Source organism: Cucurbita maxima, unplaced genomic scaffold (genome assembly GCF_002738345.1).
Source record: "Cucurbita maxima cultivar Rimu unplaced genomic scaffold, Cmax_1.0 Cma_Scf00015, whole genome shotgun sequence".
In the NCBI taxonomy this organism is placed as follows: domain Eukaryota; kingdom Viridiplantae; phylum Streptophyta; class Magnoliopsida; order Cucurbitales; family Cucurbitaceae; genus Cucurbita; species Cucurbita maxima.
This window is the reverse complement of record NW_019272031.1, coordinates 4,759,899-4,777,776: the sequence shown is the minus strand read 5'-3', so window position 1 is coordinate 4,777,776 and position 17,878 is coordinate 4,759,899. Positions and strand designations below refer to the sequence as shown.

The 17,878-nt window shown below is 37.5% G+C and overlaps 3 protein-coding genes and 1 long non-coding RNA gene across 5 annotated transcripts in view; 1 reads left to right on the top strand and 3 right to left on the bottom strand.

Annotated features, from left to right (window-relative positions):
* Positions 1 to 237: 237 nt before the first annotated feature.
* LOC111490349 (thaumatin-like protein) lies at positions 238 to 1,341 on the bottom strand. Its single transcript, XM_023138931.1, has 2 exons — positions 1,216 to 1,341; positions 238 to 1,143 (listed from the first exon to the last, which is right to left on the bottom strand). Exons 1-2 carry the CDS (start codon positions 1,280 to 1,282, stop codon positions 461 to 463), a joined length of 750 nt encoding a protein of 249 aa, XP_022994699.1. The 5' UTR covers positions 1,283 to 1,341; the 3' UTR covers positions 238 to 460.
* A 4,563-nt stretch (positions 1,342 to 5,904) lies between these two features.
* LOC111490342 (WUSCHEL-related homeobox 1-like) lies at positions 5,905 to 8,931 on the bottom strand. Its single transcript, XM_023138926.1, has 4 exons — positions 8,385 to 8,931; positions 7,995 to 8,306; positions 7,706 to 7,782; positions 5,905 to 6,382 (listed from the first exon to the last, which is right to left on the bottom strand). Exons 1-4 carry the CDS (start codon positions 8,524 to 8,526, stop codon positions 6,023 to 6,025), a joined length of 891 nt encoding a protein of 296 aa, XP_022994694.1. The 5' UTR covers positions 8,527 to 8,931; the 3' UTR covers positions 5,905 to 6,022.
* LOC111490344 lies at positions 7,133 to 7,685 on the top strand. Its single transcript, XR_002719550.1, has 2 exons — positions 7,133 to 7,192; positions 7,285 to 7,685. It is a non-coding gene; the product is annotated as an uncharacterized LOC111490344 (long non-coding RNA).
* A 4,377-nt stretch (positions 8,932 to 13,308) lies between the features above and the next one.
* Positions 13,309 to 17,878, bottom strand: part of LOC111490074 (phosphomethylethanolamine N-methyltransferase-like) — a 5,400-nt gene continuing 830 nt past the window's right edge. For both annotated transcript variants that reach the window (XM_023138536.1, XM_023138537.1), the window contains exons 3-12: positions 17,344 to 17,481; positions 17,104 to 17,241; positions 16,280 to 16,423; positions 15,646 to 15,756; positions 15,415 to 15,556; positions 14,750 to 15,030; positions 14,217 to 14,378; positions 14,071 to 14,124; positions 13,906 to 13,980; positions 13,309 to 13,808 (exon numbers count right to left, since the gene is read on the bottom strand). In XM_023138536.1, coding sequence (XP_022994304.1) covers positions 13,704 to 13,808; positions 13,906 to 13,980; positions 14,071 to 14,124; positions 14,217 to 14,378; positions 14,750 to 15,030; positions 15,415 to 15,556; positions 15,646 to 15,756; positions 16,280 to 16,423; positions 17,104 to 17,241; positions 17,344 to 17,481 — 1,350 coding nt within the window. In that variant the 3' untranslated portion in view covers positions 13,309 to 13,703. The remainder of the gene's footprint in view (positions 13,809 to 13,905; positions 13,981 to 14,070; positions 14,125 to 14,216; positions 14,379 to 14,749; positions 15,031 to 15,414; positions 15,557 to 15,645; positions 15,757 to 16,279; positions 16,424 to 17,103; positions 17,242 to 17,343; positions 17,482 to 17,878) is intronic.

Genomic DNA, 17,878 nt, shown 5'->3' with positions numbered 1-17,878 from the left:
CTCAACTTGCTTCACTCCATTGTTTCAACTTCATCCTATGTGACCTTACTCAATGTCCACTGTAAAACTACTGATTTGAACCAAAGAACAACAATATCAAGTATGATTTAGATCATATTTGTTCCATATTATGTTTATAATTCAACCAAATGCATTGAAAATTGCAACATTGGGTTAACTTCACAGCTAAAGATTGAATTTAGAGTGTTCGTAACAGACAGTGAAAAGCAAGTGCCCAGATTAGCAATTTAATTAGAGCTTCTTAGTTCCTTTAAACTCATATTCATAGTCCAACCATTACCACAAAATAACCAAAACCACCCATTACTACAAGCCAAAACCCATTAATTCCTAGAGAAAGTTGGGAACTTGGCATCAGTAAAAGCCAATACAAACCTCATAAACTCCTATCCAGAAGTAGCATATACAACAGAAAAAGCAGAGAGAAATGTGGTTCTTTCTAACCGTGATGAGGGCAAAAAGTGACCAAATAGTTTCCACCAGTACAAGTAGCAATGCTAGTAGGATCATCATAAGCATAAGAGTAAGCCTTAGGACATGCAGCCTTGAAGATCTTAGAATAAGCAGTCGGCTTGCAGGATTGTGGGTTCCCAAAGCTGCCTGTGCAGCAATACCTTGGAGAATTGAATGCAAAGCAAGCACTTTTACAGGCCATCACTCTCCTGTTATCATGAGATCTAACTTGCAAACCAACAGGACACATCATGTTAAGGTCACTAACACACCCAGCATAGCTACATTTCCCTGAGCCTTTCGAAGGAGTAATGGAAATGGCTAAGTTATAGCCATCAACAAGGCTTACATCATAGAAATCTTGGTCATTTCCAAGTGTAATCTCAGCAAGAGTAGCTGGTGGTGTGCCGCCAATGCCATTGCAGAAAAGGGCTCCCCCACAATCCCCTGTAGCGCACTTGCCTCGCCCAGATGCGTCGAAAGCACAGCCATGGCGGCCCCAGAAGCGGCCAGACCAGAGAGGTGGAAGGTGCAGAGAGTAAGCCTTGTTGGGTGGGAGCTTGAAACCACCTCTAGCCAACAAGGGCTTGCCTGCACTTGGCTGAATGCCAGGCCAAACGGGGTGAGAACATTTGTTGTAAAGCGTTATTGTAGTGGCGGAGACCAAAACTGTGAGAAATCAAAGCCATGGATTTGAGTCACATTGAACAAAATAAGAACCCCAAAACTTCGTTTAGTTACCTGAAATGTGGGAAGTCAGGAGAGTGTAGAGAGTGAGCGCAACGACAGATCCCAGAGAGACCTTCATGACTGATAGCTGAGTACAAAGAATTGTTGGGGTTGAGGGTTTATATAGAAACAGAGCCTAAAAATAGTGAAGAAATAACGAGTCTTTAAGATGGTTTGATATTGTCCACTGAGTATAAATCTTCGTGATTATATTTTAGCTTCTACAAAAGGCTTCATAACAATAGAGATATACTCAAAATCTAAACTTTTAGTGGGGAAAGCTGAAATGGGTTGGAGGCTTTTTTGAAAATTGTATAATTGAATGGGAAGAAGTGACATTATTTTAGCATTGATATTAGTCATTTATGAGTAAAAATGGAGACTTTATGGACAAAGCTGCCCAGTTCCCAAAGATGTCAGAAGCAGTGTTTGGTTTGGTTTGGTTTTGTTATTAGGACTAAGACCGCAAGCGAAGAGTAGTCGAACAAAAAACTATTTTTTGGTGTTGGGGGTCTCGATATCATCGAATTTGGACGTTCTTCGTAACAATGTTGATAAAACATTGACTGTGACTCAATTTTTTTGCACGCATGTTTTAAATGATCCAAGATATTTAAATTAAATCGCATCTAAATATGTAAAAACGTTTAATTTGCTCTTTAAATTTTTAGCTTACTTTAATCACTAATAAAGGTTTTGAAATGAAGTAAGAAGAGAGACTAAAATAGTGTTATTTATTTATTTATAATAAAGTATGTAAAGAGATATGGGCTGTCTCCTCCATGGTTCAAACTTTAAAGCATTTCACTTTCTTCAACGATCCAATTAATGGCTGTTCCCCATTTAGATTCTCCATTGAAAATGAAAATATGTTTCATTTCAGGTGAATTCGGGTATTACAAATGATATCAAAATTAAATACCGAGCAGTGTGCCAGCTAACATGTTGATCGTCAAGGAAGATGGATTGTAAGATCTCATATGATTGGAGTGGAAATGAAACATTCCTTACAAGAGTGTGAGCAAACCTCTCTCGGGTGAATACATTTTAAAATCTTAAGAGGAAGTCCGAAAAGAGAGGTCTAGGAAGGACAATAACTACTAGTAATTAGCTATAACGATTAGGGAAGATACTAAGAAAATGCACATTTTTGTTAGTGTTCTAACAAATATTATCAAAATTCAAACTGTTTTGAATTCTTGGATGAGCCAATGAAACATTTAATGAGGAGAATTTATTTAGAAATAATTGAAGGATGATATTAATAACAACTGTAATATTGACACGTGTGAGTTAGGTAAAGAAAGCACCGTACACACGTATGGCGCAAAATGAGTACAAACCTACGATCTTTTCACATCAACGGTTCACATTGCTTTATTCCACTTTTTGGATCTGAATGTGCAACGGCTCTGCTACTGATCACCGCACGTGAACAAAGTTAAGGCCACATTTTCCTTTATACCCTTCTCTCTTTTTTTTAAACTAAAGAAAATTAGTCTCTCTCAGCCGGGTCCGACACCAAAGCTAACGTCGTCCTAAAAGAGATTCTTCTATTAAAATGGTCGTTTATTCGTTTAAGGATATTTAGTAATAAATTATAGTTTATAATATATATTATATTTGATATTTTATTATAAGGCAAATATCTAGTATTTGTCTTATTATTAGAGGTATCTTTCCATTTATTACTATTTTCATATCCTTAATAAGATAACTTTCACATCATTTAGGTGTGGTGGATTAATCAAACATTCATATGGTATCAGAGCCATCTCGGTTTAACAACCCCGATTCTTTCTTTTCAATGGCTTTTGAATCTTTTAATCTTCTTCTCCACCATCCGTGCTGGTTTTGACGCCGCAGGGGCAGTCTTCATGGCTGCCGTAGTCGGAGCCGATTGATTACTCTTCGGTTCCACCCTATTGACCTCCAAATCACCTTTCGTCATACTCTGTACATACAACCTCACCTTTTCCAACTCAATCGGTTTTCCCCTTGGCCAATATAGTCTCTCTCATTTTCTTCCCAATCAACCTTCATCCTTCACATAAACCCTAACCTAAACCTATCAACCTTTTGCAGAGATTTACCTTCGGAATCTGGGTGCCGCACTGGCCTATTCGCCAACCAAGTTGTCGCCGCCCTTCCTGCCAAAATTGGCTTCTTCGCCCGATGAGGCGACTCTTCTAACTGCCCTTCTCGCCAAAATTGGTTCATTCGCCCAATGTGGCGACTCTTCCGGCTTCAGCATTGTCTTTGTCCCTTGCTTTAGGTTTTCCCTTCTACTTCTTGGGGTTAGAAATATTCTCACCAGAGCCAAGGCAGCATCGTCGCTAAGCGACAATCCCTCTTCATGGGTTAGACATATTCTCGCCGAAGCCAAGGCAGCATCGCCGCTGAGCGGCGATCTCTCTGCAAATTTTTGATGGTCAAGAATCGGGTTGTTAGCATCTTCATGAAAAGTGTTTCTCAACCTCTTTGAATTTTTCAGATTCAAGCTTCACGTTCGTTTAAATCTGACGCTTAGCTTGCGGTGGGGTGTTAAAGATATTTAGTAATAAATTATAGTTTACAATATATATTATATTTGATATTTTATTATAAGGCAAATTCGACTGTCTTTCCATTTATTGTTATTTTCATTTATTACTATTTCCATATCCTTGTAATTCATTTGATTATAAATAAGATAACTTTCACACCATTTAGGTGTGGTGGATTAATCAAACATTCACAATTCGACTGTCTCACTCAGACCACAGACTCATGATTTTTTCTTTTTTAAATAATTTAAAATATATATATATACAAAAGAAATAATAAAAGGAAAAAGAATTTGTTAGTGAGCTTCCACTTTTGGGCCTAGAAAGAACTTTCTCAAGATAAGCTATGCATTTGGGCTTGGGCTCTTTAGTGGCCCAACAAGAATCTTCCTCCAGGCCCAGGAACCACAAGAAATGACAGAACATCGCTTATCATTGACTTGGTTATGCTACTATAGGCACTATAAAAGTCGAAATAAGAGAACACTCATCTAGAAGTGGACTTACTATGTAGATACTGAAAGATTGTTCGAGTTTTGAAATAGGTACAACAAGAGAGAGAGAGAGAGAGAGAAAATAGATAATTTTGGTGTAGTTCAAAAACATGTCAACTATGAGATCTCATTTCGGTTAGAAAGGAGAACTAAACATTCTTATAAGGGTATGGAAACCTCTCTTTAACTGACACATTTTAAAACCTTCACGAGAAGTCCAAAAGGGAAGCTCAAAAAAGACAATATCTACTAGTAGTAAACTTAGGTTGTTATAAATGGTATTAGATCCAAACACAAGACAGTGGGATAACAAGAACATTGGGCTAGGAAGCTCAAAAGAGAAAGCTCACAAAGGATAATATATGTTAGTAGTGGGTTTAGGTGGTTACAAATGGTATTAGATCCAAACATAAGAGAGTGTGATAACAAGAACGTTGGGCTGGGAAACTCACAAAAAATAATATTTGTGAGCAGTGGGCTTAGGTTGTTCCAAATGATATCAGAGCCAAATATCAGGTGACGTGCCAGCGAGGACGTTAGGCTACAACCTTGAGGGGAAGCTCGAAAGAGTTAGTTAACCCAACATAAAAATTTAAACTTTTGATGTTTTGGTCGAAAATATATACCATAACGAAAGCTCGATGATGAGGTGATGACGAAGAATAAGGAGAGAGAGAGAAGAAAGGGATGTAAGAATGGTGGGTGTAAGTGAGTGCATTAAGGGGAAACTTGTGGTGGGGTTTGTGTGAATATGATGTTATTATATGTCCAACCAAAGGAACCAAGCTGAAGTCTTGTCACTTTCTACTGTGTTAGTATTTCAGATTTATATGGCCCAACCACACTGCCACACCGCTGCTCCTCTTGCCTTCCTTCCTTCCCTCCTTCCTTCCTTCCTTCTGCCATCGCTCATAAATTCACTTAAACCCTCTCTTCTTTCATTCTCTTTTTCTTCTTACACCCTTCTTTAATTCATTCATTTTATTGCCTTTCCATTTCTCAACCCTCCATTTTACATTAATTACTCTTCTCACAACCCCATTCAACTCATTTCGATTAGAAATGGGATTGCAACCGTTCAAATTCATCGCTACTAGATATTGTTCGCTTTGGCTTGTTATGTATTACCGTAAGTCGAGAGGTTTTCACACTCTTACATGGAATGTTTCGTTCCTCTGTTCACCCGATGTGGGATCTCCCAATGTTGAAAAGTATTTGTAAGATCGGTTTCTAGGGTATGCTTCAATTATGTCGAGAAAATTAAAATGGTTTAAAGATTATCTCCAAAATTGATAATCATCTTTAAGTTTAAAGAAACCACGACTCTATCAAAATACGAGGCATGATAAGTTATAATGTCTCGTCTTAAACCTTTTCTGACCAATGACTCGAACAATTTGGACAACTCGGTTGGATTTTCTTTCAATTTAGGTTAGATTGGAACTATTTTAGATGGGTCAACCCGACCAACCTGAAAATATAATCTACAACGAAAACTCAACCTATTTTTAAGATTATTATGAAGATTAAGAATATTAAACGTTTGTAACATATGGCGTGTATGAAAAATGGTCATTTATTTGGGTTGTCCTTCTCATTTGTGTCCCTTTAAGTTGTGGTAATTGAAAATTATGGTTAGGAGTTGTGATTAAAACAAGAAATTGAAAGCCCAAATGGGAAAAAGAAAAGAAACATTTCACCAAACTATTCATCAATCAACTTACACATAAACAGAAAGAACAAACTTTCAAAGCTTTGGTAAATCACTTCATGCCTTAATCAATTCTTCAATGGAAGGAATTCAAAGAACTGAAGTGGAGTCATCACATTAGCACTGTTCATCCCTGAGCTTTCCACTGTTTCACACCCACCATTTCTTGTCTCACTGCACAATGGAAAAAGTTGTAGGGTTTCTGATTCTTCTAATCCTTCAACCCCATCATTTTGGTGCATTATTGTTGTAACTGTGGCGGTCGTGGTGGTGGCGGCGATGGGGGCGGTGTTCATCATCAGTTGCCTGCAGCCTCCAATGCCAATGCCAACGCCACCGACACCGCCGGGAGTGGCTGCCGAAGAATGGAGGCATCCATTTTGTGTCCTGGTGCTATCTTTTGGCGCGCGTTGAATTGGAAGAGATTCCTGTGAGAATTTAGAGAATGATCATGGGTTTGTAAGTAAGTAATGCGAGCCCCTTTTAAGAAAGCCCAAAGCAAAGGCACGAGAGGTTATGCTCAAATTGAACAACATCATACTTATTGTGGAGGGTCGTGATGGCATGAAAAGACGCAGAGGAGATGATGTTCAAAGTTTGATAAGAGGGGGAGGGAGGTATAGAGCCGACAGAAAGGAAGGAATGCAGCTTTTGGAGCCTTTTCATTTCCCAACAAACTAAGCTAAGCTTTTTGTTCCCTTCCATCTTCCTTCTTCAACATCTTTTCTTTATCACACGCTATAATAACTTTTTCACCTTAAAGCTACCCTTCCCATTACCTCATCATTTCATGCATGGGATGGTTTGAATAATCATCACCAAACATTCTTCTAGACAAACTATGTTCGAGAGCCGATGTTGACTAATTAACATGAAGATTATTTCAGTTTCAGAGGTGTTGATCAGCTCTATTAGACCGGCTTAATGAAATTTTTGAGTGTCGAACAAAAAAGTTGTGAGCCTTAGTGAAGATCTATGGAGAAAAGGAGTTGACCCGGATAGCTCAAAGAATTTTCGGGTGGTCAAATAAAGAAGTTGTGAGTCTCAAAGGTGTCTTCCCATCAAAAATCCGTGGAGAAAAGGAGAAACGGAGTTGACCCAGATAGCTCAATAGAATTTTCGAGCATCGAACAAAGAAAGTTGTGAGTCTCAAATGTGTCCTCGTAATGAAGATCCGTGGAGAAAACGAGTCGACTCGGATAGCTCAATAGAATTTTCAGGTGTTGAACAAAGAAGTTGTATCTTCGTAGTGAAAATCCATAGAGAAAAGGCAGATATCTCAATAGAATTTTCGGGTGTCGAACAAAGATGTTGTGAGTGAGTCTCGAAGATATCTTCATAGTGAAAATCCATGGAGAAAAGGAGTCGACCCAAATAGCTCAATAGAATTTTTGGTGTCAAACAAAGAAGTTGCAAGTCTCAAACGGAGTTGACCCGAATAGCTCAATAGAATTTTCAGGTGTCGAACAAAGAAGTTGTGAGTCTCGAGGTATCTTCATAGTAAAGATCCATGGAAAAAAAGAGTTGACCCGAATAGTACTAACTATTTAGGAAGAAACTCAACGTTACTTTATCCGAGATGGATATTATTAAAGGCTCACATTGGCTAATTAAGAGAAAAATGAAGATCGAGAACATATAAGTAAGCGTAAAGCCACGAAAACTTATGCTAAACATAAGGATAAAGCATGATTTGTTGTAAAAATGGGGTTTTTATTAGAACACAAAAAAGTGAGAGAGAAAATAGAAACCTCCACAAGTGTACGGCAGTTTGTAGAGGTAGGCCAGTTCTTGGTGTGTTCAACTTCATAGACTGTCCTACCCGACCCTGTTGACAAAAAGTAAGACAAAAAGAATACGACTTTACATATCAACAAACAAATAGAATGTTTAGAACAACTCCCAAAGACAAAATTTGTGCCTCTTCGCGACAAAATCTATGTCACGGGCTCAAACACATCAATTTTCTTCCTTTTTTATCGCTTAAATTTCACAAAATCATGAACAAAAGACATTTCAAATGGTCGGATTCTTTGTTACCTGAATCTTTCCGTTCGAGGATTTCAATGTCGCAAATCGACTGGTCGGAAGATTCCATCTGACGGCGGCGTTTCTGCCGCTCTCTAGCTTTGTGATTCTGAAACCAATAGAACACGTTCTTCCCTTCGATCTTCCCAAAACGGCGGAGCTGAGCGGTGATATGTTGAATCTGGTCGGCGGACGGTGTTCGAGTCCCCCGGCGGTACAATTCCTCCAGCAATCTCAACTGCTCCGGCGTCGGATTCCACCGCGAGCTTACGACGACCGGCGGCGGTGGTGCATTATTCAACTCTCTCTTGCTCTGATCAGTCCCTACAGAACATTAAAATCTGGTGAATCTTAAGGGATTTGAAGGAAAGTAATGCAAAAAAGGAGAGATTTTGAAAGTACCCATTTGATAAAATTGAGAGAAGAAATCGTTGGTGGAGGGAGAAGAGAGAGGGCGAGGAATGAGAGGTCGAAGCTTCCGGGCATTGAATGAATCGGAAGAAAAGTTCAAATCTCCGCCGTCATTGTAACCCATCATCCACATGTTCGTCAAAAAACAACTAATAATACTAAATTGGTAGTAACCCTTTAATGGGATTGCAAAGTAGAGCTCAAAGGGTGTAAAAAAATTCAAACTTTTTGAGTGGGAACCCTCTCTCTCTCTCAATCTCTCTCAATCTCTCTCCCAATCTCTCTCTCTGAATCTCTCCCAACTCTCCCAATCTGTATAGAGAAGAAAGAAGTGATGGGTAATATATAGAGAGTGGGAATTAAAGCTTGGTGGGATAGTTTGAGCTGAAATTGTGAAAGGGTTTCTTTTTGGGAGAGAGAGAGAGAGAGAGGCGTGGAATTCTGGGGAGAGGGTTTTTTGTTTTTGTTTTTTTTGGGAGAAGTGAATGTAAAACGACTTGACGATGATGAGGGTTATGATAAGCCTCATCACACATACATACATTATTAAGACACTCTCTCTCTCTCTCTCTTTCTCTCTCTGTCTCTGTCTCTCTCTCTGTTTCTCTCTCTCTCTCTCTCTCTCTCTCTCTCTCTCTCAAATTCTCTGTCTGTCTCTCTCTGGGGGAGGGCGGTCTGTCATTAATTGTAATCCTAATGTGTTGTGGCTATCAATCTTATTCTAAATCCAAACTGCCCCTCATCTTCTCTCTCTCTCACATACCCATTTCCTTTGTCTCTTCTCTCTCTCATTCATTTTTGCTGCATTTTGTGTACGCCACCATACCCTTATTTTACCCTCTTCTATCACCTTCACTCTACCTTCCGCTCTCTCCTCTAATCACAACAAATCTCTCCCTTCAAAAAAACAAAATTATGAATTATTCGACCCGACTGCTACAATATGACTAACCCAATTGGATATACGAAAAAGAATTGCCATAGTTCGTTAGGACAAAAACGGAAACATCTTCTTCTATTTCATTTCTTATTCCTACAAAATTCTTCGTTTATTTTCATAGGAACGAATGAAAGAATTAAATAGACATCTATAATAGATACAATACAACACTTTATTTTGTCGTATTTTAAGAGATAGAAGTTAATGGACGTCCAATATCTGAATCCATTGCCTGCTACCCCCATGCAGTTTATTTATTTGTATCTTTTCTCTCTCTCTCTCTCTCTGAATCCATAGTCCTTTGGTCATTATGATAGGAATGACTCAATTTTCGAGCCTCTCTCTCTCTCTCTCTCTCTCTCTGAGAGAAGGCAAGCATTTGAAATGAAAGGCATAATAATTGTTTAATTATTTGTGGGAAGGAAAGAAAAGAAAGAGAAGGGGCTGGTTGGGGAGAGGGCCAAGGGGCTACACACTGCACCTTCTCAGAACCCTACCCTCTCTCTCTCTCTCTCTCTCTCTCTCTCTCTCTCTCTCTCTCTCTCTCTATTACATTATCACAATTAATAATAACACCAAACCCCATCACAATCTCCATCAAATTCTCCATAAAAAAACAAAAAACGACCCACAAAGAAGGTTTGGATGTTTAAGACAAACCCATTTCACCTTCAATCAAATGAATCAACAAAATTATAACTTAAATTATTTGTCCCATTAGTGAATTCAAAATGAGTTCAAAAGGAGAAGAATTAGGAGGTAACCGTTCAAGTTTACTGTGCGCAGATATTTTTTTTTTTTTTTTTTTTTTTGAACAGTTGAGAGAAGATGGGAAGTCAACTTGTCTGCAAAACAAGACAGCTTTTTGTCTTTGGTTTGTAATGTTGTTGACCAAGAATGAAATGTGTTGGAAGAGTTAAGTAATGTGTAGAAATGAGCAGAAAATAAAAGTGAGAATCAGAAGGAAAAGAATGGAAGAAACAAAGGATCGTTTGGAAACAAAGTAAGAATAGATTCCAATTCTCTGATTTCAATACGTAATCAAACACCCTTTTTGTCTCCCTACCCTCCTCTACTATTACTTTTTTTTTTTCTTTTTTTCACTTCTTTTTGTCCATTTCAATTTCTAAACTTGGATGTTTAAGATATCATTAATTGAAAATGACTCGGATCAACCTGAGATTTCATATCAATTCGAGAGAAACGAAACATTTCTTATAACTATATTGAAACATTTTTCTAGTAGACGCATTTTAACATCTTTAGGGGAAGTTCAGAAGGGAAAACAGAGACACCAGGCGGTGTGCCAATGAGAATGTTGACCCTCAAGGGGGTGGATCGTGAGATCTCACATCGGTTTGAGAGAGGAACGAAACATCACACCACAAGGATGCTGACCTCCAAGGGGGTGAATTGTGAAATCCCACATCGATTAGAGAGGAGTAAAGACGCTGGGCCCCCTAAGGGAGTGGATCGTGAGATCTCACATCAGTTGAAGAAGGGAACGAAACATCACACCACGAGGATGCTAACCTCCAAACTCTAAACCCTAAATCCTCTCGGGGGATGGATTGTAATATCTTACATTGATTGAAGAAGAGAACAAAAAATTCATTTCTTATAAAGGTGTGGAAACATGCATTCGTGAGACCAACGTTAAGACTGAGCTATACATCGAGTGGGGATTAGTTCTTTGACATTAAAGAAAAGGTAGGCAGATATCTTAACGACTTAGCTACATTTTGTTTGTATTAATGTTGGTACCTACGTGTGGCTATTTTTGTTTGCATTAATGGTGGCAATGTTATAAATTTGGTTATGGCCTATAGGATTAATTCATCTCACCAAACCCTGTAATTATAGATGTTCTAAGTGGTACACATCTGTCTTATACTTTTAAGTTTACATTATTTTGCTCCCAAAATGTTAAACAAACCGCTCCCGAATTAATTTCTTCTGCACAAACCAATCGAAAGATGGATGAATTCCCATAGGGTGGACTTTAACTTCTAATGGTGCTTTTGGCATTTCTTTAGTTCGTTTGGCCCTATAAAGTCTAATGGTAGAATCATATAATGATCGATCATCATACGTTCAAACCTCTAGAAATCTGTTATCCCGACATTTCTAGGCATAAGATGGATTGACAGTCGAAGACCACCCAGTGTCCGGTTCTAATATCATTTATAACAGTCGAAGACCACTGCTAGCAGATAATGTCATTTATGGGCTTTCCTTTTTGGACTTTCTCTCAAGGGTTTAAAACGTGTGCGCTAGCGATATGCTTAGACTGTTACATATTTAAATGTGGTATCGGTTCATTCATGTACTACTATTTTTACTCAAGTATCACAATACATTTTGACTGAGGTTAGCGAGCACTCAAGTGGATCTAAGTGTATGGCTGACCTTTGTAAGCTAAGCTAGAGATGCCATGACACAATCTCATACCCATGTCTCATCTCCACTCATCTTACAGAAACATTAAAATCAAAAGTTTATAGGTTTTAGTGAGGAACCCAAGGTCGAGTCAAATGGGGTCCTATAATTGATGAGTGTGGTTGACTCTTAAACCCATTTAGAGTTCTGATTAGAGTGAGAAAAATGAGGATGTCTTGTCTCTGAAAACCCCACAACTTTATGCAGTCATGTCCGTTTAATGAAGTTTGCAGTGCATGGTTGTGAGAGAGAGAAGAGGAAAACATTAGAAATTATAGCGAAGCAGACAGGCTTTGCAGTGAATTAGCAGCTGAGCTAAGAGATTTATGAACCATTATGTTTTTTTTTAAAAAAAAAAAAAAACACAAACAGACAGAAGTTTAGGGTTTGTGAGTTCTTCAGAATGAATGTTATGCGTTTTTTAATCAAATCCCCATTTTCACCATCTCAGATAGGCTGCACCCACGTACTCTCTACACCCACTTCCTCTTTTTTTAATCAAATCTTTCTTGTACAGAAAAATATGCCATTTTTATGCTGTGTTCTGAAATTTCAACACAGATAGCAGATTAAAAATATGCCCTTTTCGTGCTATTTTTTCTCATGCATGCAGCTCTTCCTGTTTTCTTTTGCTTGATTTCCTTCTGCTTACATGATTTTACAAGGACATAAACTTTCAGGTACCAACAACATACACCATCCAAATATATATTTATACTCACCACTTTCTCCTTTCTCCTTCCTCTTTCTTATTCATTTGAGTACTCTCCTTCCCCTTTTGTGCGATTAGAGCCTACAAATATATTGCTTACGGAGTATTTTTATACTCACCCGTTTCTCCTTCCACTTTCTTATTCATTTTTATACTCACCCATTTCTCCTTCCCCACCCATTTCTCCTTCCCCCTTTCTTATTTAGATGGGGTCGTTCTCACCCATTTCTCCCCTTCCCCTTCCTTATTCAGATGGGGTCGTTCTATCCCTTTCTCCTTTCTTATTTAGATGGGTGGTTCTGGAGCCGAGTAAATGAGAGATATATGAATGAAATGAGACCATATTCGCGAGAGTTATTAGAAAATCATAATTAAGAAAGACTTTGGGAAAGGCAGTGGCATTACACCTTTTAACTAATATGGACCCAAAATAAAGAGAATTAAAAATATGGCCCAAGCAAACATAAAGTTCGATGATCCATTTAGTGTATAGAAATTGCAAAATTTTGAAATTAAAGCATGAAGAGAGAACAAAGAAGGATTGAGAAGTGCCTTTACTAGTAGTTTGCGTAAGATAGATTGTTTTTCCTTTTAGGTAATGTAATCATGGTAGAGATAAAATTTGATTGAAATTCATTGTTTTACCATTTGATAATTTTGATTTTAAATCGGGTAAATTTTATGTTTCTAAAACAAAGATTAGAAATAAACTTTTTAGAAAAGGACAATTATACAGTTGGTGAGGAAAATGTTCAATGCCACCTCGTGAAAGGATGACACACCAAATATAACATGAAAAGCTGTAACTAGTAGAGACGTGAATGTGAAGGTGACAAGGAAATTTTGAATAAAGTTCCACGTGAATGAGCAAAGGCAAGGGTGTGGACAAGAGGCCTAGAATCTTTTCCATACCCCATGCCACAGCACAATTCACAATCACAAATGTTCGTGGTCCACTTAACAGCGACTTATCAATACCTAATACACGACTAAAAGCCAGCCAACCGCTATCAATATTTGAGTACATTAGACATTGTTACCTTCCAAAAGTTGATGGTTCGATTTCCACCTACATGGTTGAAGCAAAAGACATACAAAATAGTGATATGCACATCTTTTAATTATTCTAAAAAGGAGATTGTTTGTGTATGAAATGAAGCAAGGAAACTCAGGTTCCAAATGATTTCAAACAAAAACTGCAATAAAAATAAAGCATAAATTATGAGCACTTTTTCTTGGCAATGAAGAGTCCCCATCTTTGCTCACCGGTGGAGCTCCGGGCTAGTTTTGCTTTCCAACCATCTACTATTTCGTTGTAGTCCTCCTGAATTAAACCCAAATCCCCCAAGTGAGTGAGGGAAAAAACACCAAAATATAAGTAAATACTACAGCATAAGTGTGAGAAAAATGTGAAAACTCACTGCAGAGAAGTCCTGAACGAATTCCTCCTTCTCCTTTTCTATAGTACTTAATTCGCTTTGCAAAACTCGAATGAACTGAGGTGCAAACATGTAGATCTTCAGATACAGAAGCACATCATCATCATAGTTTTCACTGCTATGGATTTAATGAGCAAACAATAATACCTGATCGGTGCGATCCTCGGCAATAACCTCATCAAAGCCAGCATCTCTCAGCATCTGTTGAAGATGTAAAATCAATGATGAGCTTGCATGGTTAGAAAACAATAGACACTGACCATGGGAGGGGTGAATGAGATGGTTGAACTTGCCTGTCCATATGCCTTTACATCATGTAGATCATAACCTCTCTGCTTGATATACTCAGCAAACTCGTCTGTAGGAGTTCCACCGCTTCTGCAATAATCACTGATAAGAACCTTACCTCCTGGCTTCAACCATTTGTAAAAGGATTTCATCAGCGCAGGTTTATCCTGCAATAGATTAATAGTTCAGATATTGAATATGCAGACTCCAAAGAGAAAGAAAGGGAAAAACAAATACGCTAAATGACCGATTATAACAGACATATCTTGCAGGATTACCTTATTGAAACATCATTTTATACGGTAATGATCTGTAGTTTGATCAAATTATCAATTATGTACAATAAAAACATTCTAATAATTTCCAATAAATGCATAAAGGAAAATGAAGTTTATATATCAATATATATGTGTGTGTGTGTCTGGACAAGAACATGAGGTTCATTTGTTGTACAAAATGCTGAGTTGGGAAATTGTCAACCAGTTCAACATAATTAGTCAAAAACAAGATGGCGGAGGAACAAGAAGATATTTCTTACTTGAATGTGTAATATTGTGTCCCGGCTGTATATTACGTCGAAAGTATTATCTGGATAGGTTTTTTTGGTACAATCGGCAACCTCGAATTCAACTGGGCATTTGCGTCCAATGGCCCGCTCAAGAGCAAAAGAAATCATATTGATGGAGAGATCAATGCCAACAACCTCGACATCGAAGTTCTCTGCCATGTAAAAGTCACCTCCCCCAATGCCACAACCAACATCCAAAACTTTTTGACCAGGCTTCAGCTCTAGCTTTGAAACAAATTCTTTGGTGGTCTCTACATAAACGGAAAAGCTAGAAACTTAATAAATACCAATTAAATCAAATAGAGTAATTTGTGTAACAATGAAATTGTTTCTTATAAAAAATAAATATATAAATAGATCAATCACTAAAGAACCCTTTCGTTCACAGGTCTCAAGCTTAAATTTATCTAGCATAGAACATTTGGTATTCGGATGTCTCAACAGATTTTCATAACTTGCCCTCCTCAATTAGACGACACATTGATTACTTGAGTGGTCGAAATATTGCCAAAAATATTCTCAAATTTCAATGTGCTGACATAATTTTATTAAATCATCAAAGTACATTCCCATTGAAAAGATTAGAGAGATAATGGCAGCAGAGCAGAAGAAGAGGCTTAAATAATAAGGCTTACCTATTCCTCCTGTACTGACAAAACCTTGACCAAATACACGCTCGTAGCGCAGGATGCCATTACATTTATATTGAACATTATCTAAAAACCTCTGGAATCCTCTGTCTTCCTGTGAAAAGACTTTCTGCCATATCCAGCAAATCTAAGTAAAAATGAAATGTAAACTTTGTTAGTAATAAACATAAAGAAACATTAAAAGGAATAATTAGAACAACTTCCGCCAGTAAGTACCTGGTTTTGGTTCTTCTTAGTTCGTACATAAGCTCCTATACATTTGCTGCTTACAAGGGATAGTTCATAGGAGTTTCCACACTCATCACGTATTTGGCAATCCTTAAAAATCTGCAGATGATGTAAAAATAAGTAGATAAATAAAAGTTCAAGCTGTGAATACCATAATCTAAATGCTAAGCACTCACATGCCACGTATAAATATAAAAACTTTACATAAAAGCCAAATAGGAAATCAACCTGGCACACATCAGACATACTTCTTCAAGAGACAACAACATAACCATATACATAGTAAACACCATTTTGAATCAGAAAAGTTTAGCAGATGGAGTCTATTATGCTAGGATTGTCAACCTAGAAAAACACTTCTTTTTTATATACTATAAAATCAGGAATAATGCATATATGAACTGTCCATGGCACCTCATTCGTTTTTATAATCATAATTCCAGCACGACGTCATCAGAAGACAATCTGTTGATTTTTTTTAATTTTTTAAATGATGATGCTCTGTTGAAGTTGAACGATGAGAAATAGACATTGTCATATAGTTAATACACAAAATCTCAAGGTATCATAGGGGCTAAAAAAAACTAATGAAACTAATAAAAAAAGCAGAGACGGAAACGACCTTTGTGTAAAATCTGGGTTCCCTATAATGTGTGGGGTTGTATTTGCGCTTAGAGTCTCCAGACTGATGAAAACATGACTCTCTGAAGAAGACATATCCACCAACCTTCAACCATTTAATCATCCTTGCAGCCAAATTCTCCACCTATGATTATGACAATGAATCAGTTTTTTGGAAGGATAATAAAAAATAAGCAGGCTTAGTCTAAATCTAACTAAGATAGCAAAAAATTAAACTCAAGGATTTAATGTTTATCCAATAGAAGAACTTTGTCTCTGAAATGAAAATAGCTGAAGAAAATTTCACCTAGCAACAAAAGAGAACAGTATAGAGCAGAATAGATTACACTTACATAACAGCTACAATGAAGAAAAAAAAAAAATTAAAACCTGAATTTCTTTTTGCCACCTGGATTGACAAAAAGAAATCTGAAATAGTTCGTGCTAGACAGACTTTTTGTGTTATTTAACAAACCAACCTGACTATGTTCCATAGCAGCGAAGATATAATGCATATATTATTCAGTTCACTCCTTGGTGGATCTAAGAATTAGCCACAGCTTTCGCAGACTAGGCAATAGCCTAACACCATTTCACTTTCAAGGAGAGTTTGGATCTGGATTTTTAAGACCCCAAATAGAAAACGACTCCAAATACTCTAATCTTGAACAAACAACCAACTAGAAAGCATGCATATACAAAAGTGTAAAACATTTTCTGATTTTCTCATTCTATCAACAATGCATCACAAGTCATAAATCGAAGACTCAGATCTCATGTAGTGTGCATCCAGGGGCTCCAATAGCACCAAAAGATAGGCAGTACCTCCTCATCAGACAAGTACATTAGCAGCCAATTGGAGAATATCAAATCAATTGATCCATTGGAAATGCTAAGCTCTGGAGAAGTCACATCTGCACATAGGAACTTGACGTTCTTGTGGTGGCTGTTGATGCTTTCATTCTACAGTTAGAACATTAAGATGATAAGATGAAAAAATAATTCCGTGCAAGTGTAAAACAGCAGTCGCGTATTGGTACAATATGGATAGATGTTAAACCTTACCTTCTTTATAGCATTTTCTATGAAATCCAGAGCAATAAGCTGGCCAGCCTTCAGTGCTAATTCGCTAGTAAAACGGCCGATTCCAGCTCCAAGTTCCAAGACAGATTTTCCTTCATAGTGGGGAAGCAAAGAAAGTACCTGTGGACGGACAGTTTAAGAACTATGCACATCTTAAACACTGATGTACACTACATCCTACATTTCCACATCTAAACATAATAGATAAGAAAGAATGTATTGACTCCGTCTGCATTTCCAATGCATGTAATCCTGAGATTCAATGAATGAACCGAATCATCCAGCTTCATAACCGGAACTATTTAAAACTGTGCTACTGAAAATTAGGAAGAAGATTTTTCGAGACATGATACTACTAAACAACATTCTACTCTACTATGTGAACAGTAGGAACCAGTAGTATTTTAGCGACAAAAACCGAGAAGAACAGATCTTAAACCAAACAAAACGACAACATCAGCCACCAAGACAAATAATGAATTATAACAAAAAAAAAAAAAAAAAAAAAAAAAAAAAA